General features: G+C 38.9%; 1 protein-coding gene across 1 annotated transcript; it reads left to right on the forward strand.

Moving 5' to 3' along the window:
- Positions 1–15,415: 15,415 nt before the first annotated feature.
- On the forward strand, positions 15,416–20,090 carry LOC126629469 (ATP-dependent Clp protease ATP-binding subunit CLPT1, chloroplastic-like). Its single transcript, XM_050299513.1, has 6 exons — positions 15,416–15,754; positions 15,854–15,889; positions 15,989–16,098; positions 18,982–19,161; positions 19,341–19,468; positions 19,544–20,090. The coding sequence occupies exons 1-6, from the start codon at positions 15,522–15,524 to the stop codon at positions 19,574–19,576; spliced, it is 720 nt and encodes a 239-aa protein (XP_050155470.1). The 5' UTR covers positions 15,416–15,521; the 3' UTR covers positions 19,577–20,090.
- Positions 20,091–20,388: the final 298 nt, after the last annotated feature.

A 20,388-nucleotide genomic window follows, 5' to 3' on the forward strand; every position in this document is an offset into this window, starting at 1 on the left:
GCTTTACAATATCTAACTTTTACAAGACCGGATATAGCATTTGCAGTCCATCAGGTGTGTCAATTCATGCACAAACCTATGGAATCACACTATATTGCGGTAAAAAGGATCCTCAGATATCTTAAGGGTACTGTCAAGCTTGGGATTAAATATGTGAAAGGTTCTATGGATTTACATGCCTTTTCAAATGCTGATTGGGCTAGTGACCCTAATGATAGGCGATCAACAACAAGTTTTGTGGTCTTTCTTGGTCATAACACTATCTCTTGGTCTTCTAAGAAGCAGCAAATGGTTTCTCGGTCATCCACAGAGGTTGAATACCGAGCCTTATCAACTACTGCAGCTGAACTTGACTGGATTAAACAACTACTTATGTTTCTCAAAGTTTCAGTTCCTACTCCCACTGTTCTCTTCTGTGATAATATGTCTGCAATAGCATTATCTTGTAATCCAGTTTTGCATCAGCGCACTAAACATATTGAGGTGGACATCCATTTTGTGAGAGAAAGAGTTGCTAAAAAGTTACTTCAAGTTCGCTTTGTTATGTCTAGTGACCAGTTTGCTGACATTCTAACCAATGGACTATCTGCTCCATTATTTCAGTCACACTGCAACAACCTCAGGCTCGATTGCTCATCTCCTGAGTTTGAGGGGGGATGTTGAGGATAGTGATCCAATGCTTAATAAGATGCCACTTGTCATTAGATGAGAAAGGTTGTTATATTAGGTAGTTACAAGATAGCTTAAGAGATAAGGTTTAGTGTGTAAAAGAATATAAGTATGTAATGATCTCAACAGTAAATGTAATGAAATTCTTGAGTATTGAATGACTCTCTCCTTCTTCTTCTCAAAGCTATCTCTGTTCTTCTCCTCTTCATTTCTTCTTCTTCATCATACTACAGTAAGGTTTACAGGTTTTACTTTATTAAGTTGTCAAATATTTTAAGCCTTTGAATTTAATCTAATATAATCTTGTGGCTAATATGTATTTAGTCCTCACACATCTTCAAAATACAGACCTTAAGATGACATGGATGAATGTACAGGGGGTGGTAATGTAATGGTAGTGGATTGCCCATCGAGGTGATGATAGCGATAGTGTTAGGAGTTTGGCGGTAGTGATCATTGCTAATGTGGCGGCAGCAAATATTTATTGGTTTAAAATCGTGTAATTTAAATCAATAATTCTCAACACTAATAATTCTCTTCTCAGGCCTTGAATATTTAACCGTATTTCAAGGACATGTACAAAGACACCAACTGTAAAAATGATAAATGCTTGTGACAAACTGTAAAAGTAACAAGTGGTTGTTATATAAGAAGTGCGGTTTCGGATGATGCACTTTATGTTTAGGATGTTGAGAGTACAACCTCTCACAGCAACCATGTACCAAATTAGATGTTTGATTAGCTATTAAGATTAGCATAGTTAGTGATTAGTTGTACATTATGCTTAGTTGGCATATATGGCTAGGATACGATATTTATGTATAAATTCCTTGTGTAATGATCTGTTGATGTTAATGATTAATGAAATCACAATCTTATTTTACTCTCTCTCTCTCTCTCTCTCTCTCTCTCTCTCTCTATAACTGAAATATCTCTCTAGATTCTCAGTTTCTACATGGTATCATCACCATTGTCTAACCGACTTCGATCCTCTGCTTCCCTCTCTTTCTTGAAACTTTCTTGCGTTTCTTGAATTTTCCTATCTCCCAAACAGGTCGCTGCATCTTGGATTTCTTTCTTTTCGTCCTCAATTCACCAAATTAGGTAATGATGACTGCTGCGAACTCTTCCAATTCTTCTTCTTCACCTAATTCCCCAGTGAATCTCCATCCCAGAGAGATCTCTAATCCTTTGATCATGTCGATTGGATTGATTTCCATTGCAAATGTTGCTGGAATGATTCCGACGAAGCTCAATCGTCAGAACTACATCACTTGGCGCAGTCTCTTCATTCCTGTATTTAAGCGTTTCAAGCTTCTTGGCCTCGTCAATGGTGAGGATCTCTGCCCTCCTGAGTTTGTTCTCGATTCCTCTCGATCTCGTATTCTCAATCCTCTCTATGAAACTTGGTGTGAGCATGATCAAATTCTGATGATTGGAAGACAAGTTGAAAGATGTTTAGAAGCATTTATGTGGCCACATTGGCTTGCTTGCACGTTACATCCAAGGGAAGGGCCGGCCCTTTTATCCCCATTCTTCTTTGCATCATTTTTTCATCCCCTTTCAATTGAAACAGAATATGCTTCTCGTTCCGTCTGCTGTGTAAGATGTAATTTGAAAATCAACAAGTTACTAGGATCATAGATATAACAAATATAACTACAATAAACCAATCAAACAATTAAAGGGAAATAAACTTATCTTCCAAAACGGAGGAAGAAGAAGCCATGACTACTAGGGTTTCAAGGAGGAACTTCTACACTCTAGCAGCCGAGAGTCCTTGTGCACAAAAATAGGGTTTTGCACTAGAATATGATAATACTGTGAATGCAGGGACCTCCTAATATATATATATATATATATATATATATATATATATATATATATACACACACGCTCATCCCTTTAATCTAGCCTATTAACTAATTAAAGGGATATTCCAAATCAATTAGGATTTCATTAGAGTCCTAGATGGTAACAAATTCTTTGTCAACTAATTAAAGTTTTCATGATTAATTGCACTAAATAAGGACTCCTAAACCTAACCAAATAAGGCTCCATAATTTTCTTAACTATTAACTCGGATTGACCAAGTTACATGTATGTCAAGAAACAGTGAGCACATGTTCTTTGACACTCACAACTTACATTCTCTCACTTGAGTGTCCAAGAACATGATCCTTATTTGGCTAAGTGGTAGGTGATCACTGAGTCCCACAAAATTTGCAACTATACCTTTAACAACTTGTCACTAGTAGTTTAAATATTGGATTATAGAAAATAACATGTAATTGCTTCTACATGTTTACTCTATTATCACGAATATCAAATTACGAGCATAATGTTGCTTGACATCATTCGTAATTTAGGTTGATAAGCAAAAGATCAACTCCTGAACTGAGCCTTATGCAAGCATGGCTCATATTTTCTGTCAATTAAAACATAAAAATAAGAGAAGATGCAAATACAATATACTGTTACAAAATTACTCTCTTATCAAGATTTATGAATAAAATTTTACTATTAAACCATTTTTCCACTAACACTTCAATCAATAATACAAAAGCAATCTTAAACTCCCACCGATTAAAAGAGTAAAAAATCTCATAAACGCACACATTTCTTAAAAGCTCCTACTGATCAAACAATAATCAAGGATTTAAAAGTATGGAAAATTCAACATCAACTACTAATTTTTTTTACTATATCTCTATGTCAGATATTTCAAGGAAGTGAGTGGCTAAAAAGATATACAAAATCATATGGTCAGTTTTATTCATCTAAAATTTGACAGAAACAGAAAGCTTTAACATAACGTTTTCTGATTGCAACAAAAACATATAATTCCATAATCATCTTTGGACAAAATGATTATATTAGGTTTTCACAGCTAAAACATAAAATACAAGGGCAAACATATATAGTTTCAACACTTTTGAGCAGATGAAGTATATACAATCTTGTCAATTCCATGTTTAACCGTTCACTGATTTATAGTTGGACTAAATAAGAAAACACTTTTGAGTAGATTAATTATCCATCAATAACATATAAATCACAAGTCCAATTTCTTGACCAACAAACAAGAAATAATAAGCAAAACACTTTTGAGCAGAATATACTCATTAACCATTCTCTGCAAGATTAGTTGCATATGTAACAGATAAAATATAAACAAGTATGATAATGTACATTTTATCTACCAAAACCATGACCATTAAAAGCATGCAAAATTGATGAGTGTGAAGCCCATAATACATTATTTCTCCCAATTGGGCAAACACTCAAATTTGCAAGTTTAAACACTAGAGAAAGTGGTTTTCATATAACAAAATATAGGCTATTTGAATCAATAAAGTTCAAATACATTAATTTTTTTTAAGCAGGTTAGAATTGAAAAAAAAAAGGTCCATAAACAAAAACTTAGCAATGACTACAATTTTTTAATTTTTTTAGTGTATGAGAGAAGACTCACATATGTGTTAAAGATTATGTCATAAATTAAAATGAAACCTAATAAGAGGATCCAAACTCAAAATTTATGTTTTAATTCTAAAACAAAGTTGATTAAAACAAACACTTAGATATCTCAATAACATCAATTTTTCAACAATAATTTTAATCCAATTTAGAACTCAGAGAAAATTAAGGCAAAATATTGGCAAATTTACCTACTCATTCTCGATTCTGCAAGATTCATCATGGCAATAGTTGAGTTGTGGAGGATCAAACCAAACACAAATTGCATGATTGTTACACCTTTGGGCAGAAACTAATCATGCAAAGAAAATAACTGCATAGCTAGCCAAAACATAAAATACATAAAATACACAAAATACATATAGCTTCAACAACTTTGGCCAGATGAAAATATGTTAGAAGTACTTTATGATTTGCTATAATACTAATTTATAATTGGTGAGTGGTGTGGAGCCAAAAATAATCACAAGGCGACACGTGGATTTTTGGACAAAAGGGGACAAAAATACCCTTGAGGTACAACGAGATTCCTACGCACGAGCAGCGGGCAATCATTCTTCAACCAAATCAAAAGTGCCCAAAATAGGTAACAAATTCAAAGTTATTTCATCTATCATCATCCTATATTTTCCACAAGGTAATTATTTCATAACCTTCAAAACATCCCATATAAATTACAAAACCCCCAAAATATTTATTCCAAAAATGTGTTGATTAACCAATTAATGGATTAATTGGCAAATTAATCCATTAAATCACACATTAAACCATAAGTTACACCCTATCCCTATAAATAGGCTCCCATTTTCACCAAAAAATCATTCCAACACACTTGCAAAATTCCCAATACTCTCCAAACACTTTTCTCTCTAAATTCTAACTTTGGCATCGGAGGTTCTTCGGCCAAAGCCTTCCCCATTCATTGTGGGTGCATGAGGCTCTTGGCTTTGACCCTAAGGTGTTAATTGTTTTGTAGGTTCAATTTTGTCCAAGATCAAGGAGGAAGAAATTTGCATCCACAAATTGGTGCTTTCATTGAGAGAAGAAATCCACATTCATAGAAGACTTTTGCATAAAAAAGGTTTTTCTCTATTTTCTTCTTATTATTAGAATTTTTATTTGCAAAGATTCTTTGATAAAACGTAAAAGAATACAATGGCTAGAAAATTAGAAAATTCCACAAGTGAAAATTTCAATATTCAAGAAATGGGACCACGACGATCTACGAGGCTAAATGTGATCATAGGAGCGGCACCATCGCTACGGGGCTCCACCATGGCAACCACCGTGGTGGCCACCACGATCACCGCTACCCCAGCGAGGTCCATGACACCGCTACCATGGCCCGAGCCGTGCCATCCAAGGCTCACGATACAAAGGCCACAGCTCAAGCCATGTCACTCCATGCCCAACGCGAACTCAATGTGTTGCCAAGCCGAGCCCAAGCCTTGCACCCATGTGCATCACATTCCGAGCTGCCTACTCTCGCCAAGTAGCCCACTCTCGTGGCTCAGCTTGCTCTCACTGAGCAGCCACGAACACTCTCACGTCTCAGCCAGCTTCCACCAAGCAGCACACTCTTACGGCCCAACCTGCTTTTGTGGTCCAGCCTGCTCCAACTGAGCAGCCCACTTCTGTGGCCCAGCCTGCTCCAGCCGAGCAATCTACTATCGTGGCCCAACCTGCTTCTGTGGCCAAGTCTGCTCCTGTGGCTTTCCAAGTAGCCCAAATCGATCCAAGATTAGTTCAACCATCCTGGTTTTAAATTTTCAGACCGACGATCGAACCGGGAGCATTTTCACCATATTTTTCTTCGGATTTGACGTTTCCCAACTCAAATCTCGTGCCCAAAGTCTACCACACCACTACTCAAGGAGACTCATTTCTTCTAAGCTATTCCAACCCAAATGGAGAACAACACTTGTCTCGACAAGTCATAAAGTTGAAGAGGGCCGTCGCACATCAGACGACCTTGGTGAACCAGCTCTTGTAACACATCGAGATGCAACGTTCCCTAGACGAGGTGTCCTGAAGTAGGACAAGGGTAGACAAAGAACCTTTCCAGCAACGTCCCAGCAAGCAGCCACTCGACCAGCCACGAACCAAGCTTTCAGGCAGTGTACACTCTTGATTGGGCCCTCGAGATAGTGTATATTCCCGTCTTAGAGTACAGAGGAGCGTGCACTCTTGACTAGGCCCATAGACGAGCATACATTCACGGTTGGGGTTACACTCTGATAGTCAACATGAGCAACCTTCCAGGTGAAATGTTCATGTTGGAAATGTGCCCTAAAACCTATCATATGATGATACTTGACGGACATTTCACATGTTAAACTAATCTAGTTTAATATCAAGGGCAAAGATTATTGTTTAAGCCGTCTCATATAAATGTTATATGCTTAAACGATAAGTCCAAGGAATATGTAATTAGGAGAATGTGATTTAAACAAGTTAGATTACTGAGACCATTCTCTTTCGTATACATATCCTAAATGTTCCTGATCATATGATTGCCAATTGGGCATTGACAGTCCGTTAAGATCAGTACATGCTATGTCTTCTCTTAGTGAGAATGACTAGTCTCGAGTCATTGGTGTGATTGACACCAAGACAAGCATGTAGGTGCTCAATAACGAATGAGTCAATTGAACACGATCAACGAGGAGTTCTCATACTCATGTCACATGAGAACTCATGGTTGGGATAATGCAAAGTAGTCCTTTGACCTGAGGCATCATAGTTGTCTTGTGGTTAAGTCCTTGATCTTTGATTATGTCAAAGTCACTCCATTCGAGGGTGTCCATGACATAGTTGGGGTTAAGCCATTTAGCCATGGAGGCGAGTGAATGCGCAACAAGGGATCTCTAACCTTTAAACTGTTTGAGGGAGAATACTCTATGATATGATTAATAATCTCTGACCAGAGTATGAATGAGATTTAGGAAGTCATTCCAAATCACATTCAAGGTAATTATATAAGTAAATGAATCACATTGGATAGTAGACATGATTAAACTATCAAACCAAACAATGTGGTCAAGAGTATTATATTAGAGAAATACCGTATTGCATTGTAATCCTAAACTGAATAGGTTCTCCACCTTTTCTGATTAGCTTGGGTAACCATGATATACTGCTAGGTGTCACTCATGGTTTGTGGAAGCCCTAAACGTGTATAAACACTAAAGGGAGAATTGAAAGTAAGTTTCAATTCACAATCGATTTGAAAGAGTTTTAATCGCCCACTGCCTCACTAAAAGGAACCTAATGGATCGTACACCGTGTAAGGTAGAGATTGAAGAAACAACGGATATGAGTAAGAATAATTAAATGGTTTAATTATTTATGGCAAGGATTAATTAATATGTTAATTAATCAAACGAATAAGTTCGTTAAAGACCTCAGGATAGTATTGGACCTTAAGGCCCAATGGGCTTTGAACGTCAAGTCCATTGACTTAAGTTGTATGACAGCTTAATGAATAATGATTCACAAAGGCCCAAATAGCCCAATAATACCCTAAGGCCGGCCATTTAGAGGAAGGGTAGTGAACTTGCTTTAATTACAAGTTTGCCACTCCAATGAATAAAGGTATAAATATGACTTTATAGCCAAAATTCATTTAGGGTTTTTTGAGGAAATTGGAGAGAACACAAAGCTCTCCTTTCTCTTTAAAGAGGCCGGCCACCCTTGGAGGGATTAGCTAGTAATCTTTCTCCTCCAAGGTCACTCATCTTTTCTTCACATCTTACCTTGGTGTGGAGACTTAGAGGTTCTCTATTTTGAGAACTTGGAGAACCATATTCTTCCATCCAAATCCATGGATCTAAGAAGCAAGGAATGAAGGCTTTCTCCTTGGATGATTAGCCTTTGCTTATGCAAAGAGGAATCTACAAAGGTATAAATTTCTCAACTCACTTTGATTTGAGTTGAGTCTTGGTTCACCAATCTACTAGGCTTTGAATTTCATGGTTAATGTTTTGTTTTTAAGTGCATACAAGCATGATTCCGCCTTTTAATTGTTAATTGCATGCTATAGATGTTGCTTAAATGAACATGTTTTTCATCAAATTTCCTTCAGTTCATTCGCAGCTAAGCCCGCAAGAAGCATCATCCACCTCACATTGGAGTAGGCAGCATAACTGACGAAGAGAAGCAGTCACTCAATACGACTCAAGTTCAACCGGCAGCCTGCGAAGAACTCGCTACCTCAACAAAGGCAAATTAAGGAAGAAGTAGAGAGACTATTGACCAAGCTATTGCGTAATTTCCAACGCAACGAGGTCACCGACGAGGCATTACGACGGAACATGACCAACATAAGCAGGTCACATTTCACATCTTTCAAATGTGATGAAGACCCGGAGAGACACCTAAAGCACTATCGAAGCGCAATGATCCTCTATCGAAACAACGACGATCTCATGTGCAAGATATTCGCCACCACTGTACAAGGCGAGGCGCAAGATTGGTTCTACACCCTGCCGCCACAATCCATCTAGAATTTCGACGAACTTTCTTTGGTTTTCACCAAAGAATATTCATCCTGTTGCTCGATCAAAATGAAGTCCGACCATTTGTTCGACGTCAAGAAGAACCCAAAGGAGTCGCTTCGCGATTATGTGAGGAGGTTTAAAGCAAAGAAGGTAAAGATAGTCGGATGCAACGACTCGATAGCTAGAGCAGCCTTCCAAAAAGGACTTCTAGTAGACCACCTACTGTTCGGAAAACTGATAATGAAAGAAGATCTAACTCTGGTAGACTCCTTCGCTTTGGCAGAAAAGCATGCACTTTGGGACGAAGTTCGCCGATGCCCATTCAAGGCAAATCCAAGCGATTTTAAATATGAAGTTCCCCACTACTTTGAAGGAGATTCAAAGTCTGACTGGACGAGCAACCGCATCTGAAGTAGCAATAAGATCTACCATCATACGAGAAGAGCTTTCATTGATGTTATCAGAAATTCAAAAACTAACTTTGGCGATAGTTGTTGCAACCCGGAAGCTCAAGTTTTACTTTTAAACGCACGCAGTCATCCTCATGACATACTATTTCGCCCAATCTAGACGTGCGACAATAAAGGCGTAGACCCTGGTGGATGCAAAGTTTTCTAACGAACGCAACAACTTAGCCCAAAAGACACGCCAAGGGTAGACGAACACTGGAAGGACACACTCGGAAGTAAGTTTTATCCTCGTCACCCTAAAAGATTCTACATAGGAGCAACATGTACTAGCAGTTGAGTGCCATCTCCTATTGCGTACCACACGGCCCTAGTCGACCTTTGCTCAATGATTCAACTCTAGAGTGGCCCAATACCGGCAATTGACGCAACAGAGCGGCCCAACGACCCCCCGGAAGTAGCCGAACACACTCTAGCCTCGCCTGCTCCACCCGATGGAGACTTCTGGCATTTGCATGTCGACAACGCATCTAACTACAAAGGTTCAGGAGCAGATGTGGTCCTTGTCACCCTAGGTGGTTCGATGCCTGAGCAGGCGATCATTCTAGGTTTCAAAGCATCTAACAATAAAGCAAAGTACGAAGCCCCACTAGCAGGCCTTTGAATGACAAAAGACTTGGTGCTGAAAAAGGTTTCAATTCATTCTGATTCCCAGCTAATCACCAGCCAGACTACTAAGGGCAAAGGCATGATGATCGTGGCAACCGACTATTTCACCAAATAGGTAGAAGTAGAGCCCATGACGACCACGATTCAGACGGACATAGAGCGCTTCATATGGAGGAACATCATTTGTCGATTTGGCATCCCTTAATCCATTATCACCAACAACGGCCTGCAATTCATGGGTAAATATTTGGCGACGTTCTTCAAAAAATATGGCATCAAGTAGCACATGTCTACGCCAAGATATTCTCAAGGCAATAGGCGGGCCAAAGCATCAACCAAGATGATCCTCAACTGCTACAAGAAATCCCCTACCAGTAAGAAAAGAAAATGGCCAGACGAACTCCCTGGATGTCTATAGGCATATCGTACCACTAAAAGACGAGCAACCGAAAGAAGATGGCCACAAGCTTAAATCTGGCAAATGAGAAGTGCAAGCAGACTATCACCCACATCGCAGCTTACCAGCATCAGTTCCTCTCCAGCTACAATAAAATAGCCAAGATCCGGCAATTCCAGCACAGAGTTCTAGTCGTAAGAAAAACCTTCATCACTGCCTATAGAGAAAGCTCCAAAAAGATGGATCTCATCTGGGAAGGTCCGTACAAGATCAACAGAGTAGGTGGCAAGAGTAATTACACCATCGCCACCATGAAACGATAAAAAGATTGAAAAGTAGTGGAGCGCCTACAATCTGAAGAAGTACCATGTGTGACCTCCCACTACATCAAAGCTCGAAGACTCAAGAAGCTTGACGGGCACCACCTCACAAGCCGAGGACTATCCAGTTGTTATGTAATTCTTACCTTACAGATAAGTTTTCGTTCGTTTCACTCATTTTTCAATGAGGAATTCAGAAGTAATCATAACTAGGCCCGGCTGCATGCTTACAACAACTGATCACTCTGGCATTTCAAAATAAGACTGTGTCATTCTTAGGGGCTCATCGCAAGAATTGCACCCCCCAAGGGACCAACTATGTTCTCCAGTGTGAGAGGGTAAACTAATTGCTCTCCAGTGCGAGAGGGTAAACCAATTTTCCGACACCCATATGGGTCAGCTCTCCAAGACAAAAGAATAAACTTTACACTCCGAATATCTAGATGTGGATGAGCCTGGCTGCCCTAGTATAACTAGATGCACGATGGCTTGCACATGTATTCCTAGAAGTAACCACAAAGGTCTTTTTCAAGGCTTAGCTAACTGAAGGATTTTGGGTCTCTTGGCCTAATCCACGGGGAACCAGGCCCTAGAGACGAAGAGGGCACATTATGCAGTATGCCCTACAGACGGCTACCCTAGAACCCTAAAGCTGCTATCGAGTGCACTAAGGTAGCCTACGGTTTCTAGAAGACTGCATACGGCTTGCCCTTCGAGCAGTAAAGCCGTGCTAGACTTATATAACCGCACATTCTTGTGAAAGGTTAAACAAGCTAGCGCACATATACGAATTTTTATCCACTGCTGACATGCTACGTAGTCGATAAGCTTCACCTCTGCCAAACGTGGAACAACTTGGTTAACAACTTGGCAAAGTTCTACACCAACATCTATGGCTGTATAGGCTATGCGAGCTTGTGTGCTTATAAAAAAGTACCATGCATGCCACTGGTCTATCAAGTCTAAAGGTTAGGGCACGAACAAAAGAAGTGAAGATGAAGAAAAGCGAAATAAACATGTTTATAAACAATTAGCAAGGGCCGAATGAGTTCAAGCAAAACAAGAGCTATAAGGAAAAACAAATAAAATCCTAAAGGCTACCTAGAAGACTACAGCAGCTTGAACATCCCACGACTACTCGATCGCCACACCTTCAGCAGCCGTGACACTCTTATCAGCGACATCATCCGGCCCTTCTCCTCCAGCTGCCCTAGCCTGGGCATTGACTTCTCCAACTACTTCACCAATGGAAGCCTCAAAAGTAAAAGAAAGCAAGTTTTCCAGAGAAATAGAGAAGGTCTCGAAACCTCAAGCCCATCATTCACACCTTTCAGCTGCTCATTCTTCTCAAGCAGACCAACACGGACACACTGCAGCTCATCCACTTCCTTCTTCTAACTTTCGTTGATCTTCAGTACACCTTGAAGTTCCAACACTTGTTCAAGCCTATCAACGACCTTCTTGAAGTGGTTCACTTGATTATAAGCAACAATCGACTCTTTATCCTTTTCATAAGCAGCGAAACGAAACTCAGAAACTGCAAACTCAAGATCTTGAATCTGAGATATGTAACATCTAATCTCCTTATCTGCACTTTCATACTTAACTTGGATCGCGTCAAGCTTAGTTTTCAAGTCAACAATATCTTGGCGAACGATCTCAAGCTATAGAGAAGTGGGGGCAGAAATATTAGACCTCTTCAAAGCAACAAGCTCAGAATCCAACCTCTTGATCTCCTCGGGTGAGGAATAAGCTTCAGCTGCCATAGTCTTCGCCACCTCCTTGGCAACCTTGCTATATATGCATCATAGCAAGCACAACAGTCTTTCTATATTGGGTCGTATGCTTCACAAAGGAACTTGCGCAAATAACCTTTCTACCGCCATCAACAAATTTAGCACAAACGTCCATGTCTTCAAGCAGATCTAGTTTCAAAAGCACAAAGATCTCAGCAGCCTCCCCAAAAGCAGGCTCAGTGAATTTCTCACAGCTGCCCACGTGAGCAGTCTCTTCCTTCCTAGTAAGCGAATCAGTCTCAGCAGCAAAGGGATTGGGCTTTGGCACCACTTTAGTAGCAGAGTCCACCTTATCGTTATTCATAGTAGCAAGCCTCTCCAAATGGAACCAGACTTAGCTCCCGACAGATATCTTGGTACAGACTTCGACACTGGGGGCATGACATGACCTTTATGCTGAGCAATCCTATCAGCAATCGTATTAGCCATTCTTGACATGGTAAGCGCCACAGGCTCAGATCTAGTAGCCTCATTTTTTTCTTCCCATTGGAAAAAGTTATGTCAATCACAAGCATTTCGGCAGCGGGCAGACCTTCATGAACAGCGGAGGAAGTCTTCAATTTTTCTCGACCGGTATCTCTTGAGGAGGCGGGGAAGATCTATTCTTTCCATCTTTATTCATAGTAGGCTCCACGACAGTGATTAGACGAGCCAATGCATCTACCTTGATCCTCTTTACCTCCTATTTTGGGAGTAGTCCACCTTTCTCTCAGTGAAGAGAACTAAGCAACCAACGTCATTCACGGTACTCAGCAGGGGAGCTCAACCTAGCATTCCAGCAAGCAGAAGGCCTGCATGCCTAGTATTTCAGTAACTTATGAGGCCCACGACCTCCTCATTTCTCTCAATCGTCGGCCTGGCCCGCGTCAAGTCTAAGAGCCCAAAGGATATGAGCCATGCGGCTCACCTAACATTACATTTCAACGCTTCAATCCGAGGTCCTAATCACACAAGCTGCCCATGGCTCTAGCCAAGTTGAGCAGCCTAAAACAATGGTCCCTGCCACAACACCTCATCAGCTCATGCCGAGCCAACTCCTAGCCCTTGCCAGCCGACATGTTGCACCACCTTGACGGCTACCCCGTGACAGCACTATCCAAGAAGAAGACTAGAATTTTTTTTTTCTTACATTGTTATGGCATGGAAAAGACGAAGAAATCAATGAAAGACGGTCCTTTGCACGGGCAAGATGTAGAAGATTGCTAGAGGAGGAGGAACAAATATCCTCTAAGCTCTCTCTCTTGTAGGGTAGAATGAATCGCTCTCCAAAATTGATTTAATAACCCACTTAAGGTGGACTTAAATAGGCTTTGAGAGAAATTTATTTCCCTTTCCTAGAAGGACCTAATTTTCTATTAAAGAAAGAATCTACATCAAAATAGGAAGCAGTCCTACGTTTCCTAAAGCAAGATGATCTCTACACCTGCTACCCTTTCCTACGAGTAGCCCAACAGGTGTGCGGGCATTTGTGGAGCCAAAAATAATCACAAGGCGACACGTGGATTTTTGGACAAAAGGGGACAAAAATACCCTTAAGTTACAACGGGATTCCTACACGCGAGCAGCGGGCAATCATCCTTCAACCAAATCAAAAGTGCCTAAAATAGGTAACAAATTCAAAGTTATTTCATCCATCCTCATCCTATATTTTCCACAAGGTAATTATTTCATAACCTTCAAAACATCCCATATAAATTACATAACCCCCAAAATATTTATTCCAAAAATGTGTTGATTAACCAATTAAAATTAATCCATTAAATCACACATTAAACCATAAGTTACACCCCTATCCCTATAAATAGGCTCCCATTTTCACCAAAAGATCATTTCAACGTACTTGTAAAATTCCCAATGCTCTCCAAACACTTTTCTCTCTAAATTATAACTTTGGTATCAAAGGTTCTTCGGCCAAAGCCCCCCCCATTCATTGTGCGCACGTGAGGCTTTTGGCCTTGAGCCTAAGGTGTTAATTGTTTTGTAGGTTCAATTTTGTCCAAGATCAAGGAGGAAGAAATTTGCATCCACAAGTGATTTCTTGAAATTCCCATTGGGACAAAAGTATTCACCATATAAATTAGAATTCTGATTTTTCAAAATAATCCTTTAGAACAATATTAAATAACCGTTTTGTTGGATATTCAATGATTCTCAAAAGATTCAATCAGACACAAGTATGTCGTTGTTGACATTGAACAATAAAGTTCTCGAAAAAGGAAACATGGTTATTCAGTTATTCGATAAGGACCAAAATGATCAATTAGTAAACTGATGCCACTTTCCAATTTTTATCTCAAAAGGCAAATGATCATCATAATCAAAATTGATGACCAAATAGAACATTGGTTTGAGCAAAATAAACCAATACATCTTTAAATCAAAACTTAATCAATGTTGTCTAATAAAAGTCATTAGTATTGACAATTTGCATAAAATAAGGACATATTGGAACAATAAACTTGTCTAAAAATCGGTACCAATAGATGTGCACAATTCAGTGAAACAATATCCCATAACACAACCAGTTGTTTGAAGTCCCAAAATTCAGCATACTAAATTATTTGTAAATTAATTGAAAACTCAATTCTTGTTAGGTTGTCATGAAAAATTTCAAGTATGAACTACACATAGATGGCTACTATTTCGAAAAATTTCATGATTTTTAAAATTTTATAAGTGAGCCAAAAATGAATTCGAAAATAGAGGTGCTGCAGAAATTGCAGAAAAAAGTTCAGTACAGACCTACATAAATTTTATTTACAAAAAAGTTACCGAAAAAAAATGTTAGACTAAAATCATTATTTAATAATCTCGGGCTAACATTTTAAGTCATAAAGGATTAGAGGAGAAAAGCAGTTTCGGGGTTATGACTTAAAAATTTCTGATTTAAATTTTTAAACTTTATTCTCAAAAGTTGAAAATGATCTTATTGTAGAAATATCGTTTATTAAAAAAAATAAAAATAAACTGGGCCGGTTAGATCCCAACCAAGCTAGCCCACAATCCAAAAAATAGGGTTTGGCTATGACCTTTTTATAACTCTATTTATTATTATTAAATAAGTTTAAATTTTAAAATTTGTATTTATTTATATCTTAAAATTTAAATTAATTTATCAACATGATGAACATTATTAAAAATTAGAAATTAAAAACTGAAAACACGATCTCATCGAATTGTTTTGAGCCGTTAAGATCGATGCTGACACTCTCATGCTAGGCTAGGGTTTCTGATAATTGCAATTGCTTTGGCACACAGGAGCAGCAGCAGCAGCAGAGAAGAATATGGCATCCACCTCTGTCGCACTCTCAGCTCTCTCAATCTCACCCTTTTCTACCTCTCAACCCCACAGAAACCCATGCGCCTTCTCTTCTCCCTCCCTTCCCTGCCACCTTCCCCCCTATAACCTGACAACATTTCTCGGCGCAAGGCTTTCTATTCGAATTCCGAATGTAAAGCACATGGCTTCCAAGCATCGGACGGCCGTCGCCACCGTCCTCTTCAGCCTCCCAACAGCGTAAGTCTTCTTCTTCTTCCAAGTGATGGTATTTTAATTGTACCTAGATTAAAGCCCTGCCCATCTGAGTTGTACTGTACTGATTTGATTGTTTTACAGGAAGCCCGACAGGATTTCTACTGGGAAAAGCCCCAAGTGAGTTATATTTATTTCATTTTGATTGCATTTTTGTGCGCGCCTATATGTGTCCATGTGAATTTGAATGTGAGATATTCATTGAATTTTGGTGTTTAGATGGTCCGCCAGAGCGATAAAGTCGTTTGCTATGGCTGAATTGGAAGCAAGGAAGCTCAAATATCCCAATACAGGGACCGAAGCACTTCTCATGGGGATTTTGGTTGAGGGTTAGTCAGCTTCTTGCGAGCTAAATCTCATCTGTACTTGTGCTTTCGTGTTATTTTTTTGGGTTAATTTCAGTTTAATACCATAAAATTTCGTAGATTTCAACATTTGGGACATGAAGTTTTTTTCATCTAGGATCATACCTCAAGCCTTAATTTTCAGTCTAATATATCCATTAAGTTAAAGTTGACTGTTAAGTCAGCCGTTAACTAGTGACGTGGTGTTCATGTGAATAATGACCGGATGCCACGTCATTAAGGGTCCATGTGGAAATTTAAAAATTAAAAACTAAAAATTAAAAATTAAAAGATTAGAAAATTAATTTAAAATTTAAAAAATTTAAAATTGAGAGAATTGTTATTAGCACTTCAAAAATCTCATTCTACACTCCTCACAAATGTATTTTTTCTTTCTAATTATAAAAAGTTGGAGTGCAAAATGAGATTTTTGAAGTACCAATAACAATTCCTAAAACTAAACCTAAACCTAAATTTTAACCATCCCCCATCGCTCAGACCCCTTCTTCCTCCTCTGTCTTTGCCAACTCGGTCTCCCTCCTCCGTCCCTCTCCCCACTCACACTCGTCCTTCCCTCACCACCACTTCCCAACCCAACCCATACCTCCCCTAATCCCTCCATACCTGACCTGGATTCCCGATTTGGACTCTCCACCACCATGAAAACATGGAATTTGCAGGCGCGGCGTGATAGGGGTGGCCTGATCTTCGGCCTAATCCTCCACCGCCTGATTTCTCCTCTATAATTTCCAACCTTGCTCTCAAATCTGCCGACTCACTTCCACTCGAGCTCCGACAAATCGGTCACCGCAGCCCCTAAAGGCAATAGTAATCCCTCTTGTGGTGGCTCTCGGCCCTCTGATTATATCCAGGTACACCGCTGTTCAGGTGGATTCCGTTGCAGCAAAGGGGATTGGGAGCGGGGGGTGAGGTAGGAGAGGTGGGTTGGGTGGGATGCAGAGGAGAAGGGAGAAGGGGGTTGGGGAGTGAAGGAGGGGCAGATTGAACTCTTCCTCTGTGAGCGGTCTAGAATCGGGTTTTTTTGGTTTTTTTTTTTTTATCGGAGGGGGAGATCTTGAAGAAGGGAGGAGAGGAGGAGACGGCCTTCACCTTCGTCCCCAAATTTCTGACTGCATCTCTCTATGATTTCTCTGTCTACATTGTAGAGACATACTTTTCGAAAGGGCAATGAATTCGTCCATCCCCGGTTTAGCACCATTCTGTAGAACCCAATTTGATGAGCCAATTTGTATTTGGTTGAAAGCCTTGAAGTAGTTGAAGAGTTGAGACAAGGAAGCGTAAGGTTTGATTTTATTTTATTTTTTAGTTTTTTAAATTTTTAAATTTTTAAATTTTAAAATTTTAAAATTTTTAAATTTTTAATTTCCACGTGGGCCTTAATGACATGTGGCACCCAATTGTTGTCCACATGGGCACCACATCATCAGTTAACGACTGATTTAATAGCCAACTTAACGGATGTATGAGATTATCCGAAAATTAAGACTTGAGATATGACTCTGGGATGAAAAAAATTTCATGTACCAAATGTTGAAAACCACAAAACTTTAGGGTAATAAACTGAGATTAACCTTTTTTTTTATTGTTTTTTTTGTTTATGAAATGTTAAAACGCTAGTAATTGCCTGCCTTAATAGAAGTGGATCCTTTTGTAGATTACAAACGGTTTTGTGCTAAGAGAAAGTGTGTCTGCACTTTAGCATTTCGAGAAGTATGAATGGTTATGAACTTGTCATGATGATTTTTTTATTTGATGATGGCCTTCATTCACCTCTTCCAGACCCTGCGTAAAGCGGGAGCCTTGTGCACTGGGTACGACCTTTTTATGCTGCATCTTGGGTTTATGGAAAAACTATAGAGGAAACAATACATTTTTTCTGTCAAGGGAGTTGATTTTCCCACACCCCTTTTAGCCTTCCACACACCCCTCTTTGTTTCTAACCATCATATTGAATAAATTACACTAAAGCAACAAAAATGATTAAACAGATTGTGTATGAGGAGATAAACGGGTGTGTATTTTATCATTTCTCTTTTTGAAAAGTGGTATTTTTGAAGTCTTTATTATGGTTCTTGTTATCTTTATCGAAACCAAGAGCAGAAAGCTTGCTCATTTTTAAATAAAAAACTAATCCTATTTTTTATCATTTCTCAAAACATTTCTTGAAAACAATTTTCTTTAAGACTCAAAAACTTGATTGGTAAGAGGAGAGAGGAGGAAAGAAAGTAAGAGATGATTGAAGGAAAGAGAAAGAAGGGAGAGGATTAGACAAGATAGAGAGAAAGAGGAGTGAGAGAATGAAGAGAGCGGATTGGAGGAGAGACAAAAAAGGTAAAAACAAAATAAAAAGAGGAAAGAGAAAGATGAAAAGAGAGAGAGAGATTTGGAGCGACAGGGGAGAAGGGAGAGAAAAGAAAGGAGTGAGTTTTAAGTTTAAAAACTCTAAAAACTCACTTTTTTTGTTTTTAGAGAATATACTATATTTTTTAGTTAGTCTTGAGTTTAGTTTTTTAAAATAGTCCTACCAAACAAGTTTTTAAGGCCTAAAACTTGAAAATTGTTTTTGAGTTTAAAAAGTTGGATTCATGTAGAGTACCAAACAAGAGATTGTCTTTTCGTACCATTATTAGTTTTATTTCTACTCTGATCTTGTAACAAATAAAATTATCTGGATGAGCCTTGGTTCACTGAATCATAAGTTGCTTACTTCAAGAATCTTACCATGCTTAAGACAAACCTGGCAGCTCCTTCAGTGGCTTCCATGTGCCTTTGCCTCTATGTCAATGTTTGTTTAGTGTTTTTGTTTTTCGTGTTCATGTTATTCAGATATATTACTTTTGGCTTCAGGAACAAGCCTAGCTGCAAAGTTTCTTAGAGCCAATGGAATCACACTCTTCAAGGTTCGAGATGAAACTGTAAATTTACTTGGAAAATCAGACATGTACTATTTTAGCCCTGAGCATCCTCCATTAACTGAACCAGCCCAGAGAGCCCTTGATTGGGCTTTTGATCAAAAACTAAAATCAGGTTTGTAAATTTAGGTTCAGAAAATCTGATGATGGTGATTTTGTAGTTGTTTGAAATCTAGGATTGTCATCAGTTTCCACCTTTCCCATCTAGGCGTGTATGCTCTACATGCATAATTGTTTGGTTGGCTAGTGCATTTTCATCCTCACTGTTTATTGAGATTGTCTTCTCTGATGCAGGAGAAAATGGGGAAATAACAGTAACTCATCTGCTTCTTGGGATTTGGTCTGAAAAAGAGTCAGCAGGTTACAAGATCTTGGCGTCCCTAGGTTTTGATGATGATAAAGCTACAGAGCTTTCCAAATCTGTAAGTTTTAAGCTGGATTTTCTTCTTGAGTAGTTTTTGTTTAACGACTACTAATATGGCTACTGTTTCATACAGATGGATAAGGATTATGATCGCACCTTTAAATAACGAGGCAAAAATGCTTTTTCTTTTCTTTTTCAAACAATCGCTTGCTGTCAAATGCCCTCCTACACAGCCTCCAAAAGATATTGCTTCCTGGTGCTTTTATTGAGGAAGTTCCTCTGCATATGGTGTGTTTCAGGATTCACAAATGATTGTTCTTTGATATAAATTTTGTATTCGTTGTTTAAGGGAATTCATGGAATTCAAAAATTCCATGCAGCAATAACATGTCGCCTAGTTGACTCTTACTACCGCAGGGGTTTCAAGAAAGAAAAGAAAATTGATTCACTTGTTTCTCTTTCATTACTTTTTACCTTGCCTTGCTAAGCATTCAGCCGCTTTCCAACATCCTATCTGCTTGTTTTCACACTTCCATTGTATTATGAGATCAAGAAACAGTCATTGAACTTGTACAGTGATTTTCGAGGTATGGATGTTTATACTTCAATTACTTAGATCAAGAAACGTTCATCGAACTTGTACAATGATTTTCGAGGTATGGATATTTATACTTCAATTACTTTGAGGCGCCATTTATCCTTGTATTATGTGGTTTGAGATGTGTGGCAGGTGCCAAGTCGGTTGAAGAAATAGCTCATTCAAAGTGCATAAGCTTAAGAGGTTCGGATGTTTTAAGTTTAAACTATCTTTGTTTAAAAATATATAAGTCAAGATTTAACGGTTAAAGCATCCAGACTATTCAGTACTCCAGAGCATCTAAAAATTGCCAAAGGAAGGGCAAGGCGTTGCGTTGTGTCATCATCCATGAGTCCATCCAGTGCAGCCTTAAGTTGAGACGAAATCTTATTTACTCTAGT

The sequence above is a fragment of the Malus sylvestris genome, chromosome 7 (genome assembly GCF_916048215.2).
Source record: "Malus sylvestris chromosome 7, drMalSylv7.2, whole genome shotgun sequence".
Classification (NCBI taxonomy): Eukaryota; Viridiplantae; Streptophyta; class Magnoliopsida; order Rosales; family Rosaceae; genus Malus; species Malus sylvestris.

Coding starts and splice junctions, on each gene's coding strand:
- LOC126629469 (XM_050299513.1), top strand. CDS start 15,522: ATGGCATCCACCTCTGTCGCACTCTCAGCTCTCTCAATCTCACCCTTT. Junction 15,755..15,853: donor CTCTTCAGCCTCCCAACAGC/GTAAGTCTTCTT, acceptor ATTGTTTTACAG/GAAGCCCGACAGGATTTCTA. Junction 15,890..15,988: donor TCTACTGGGAAAAGCCCCAA/GTGAGTTATATT, acceptor TTTGGTGTTTAG/ATGGTCCGCCAGAGCGATAA.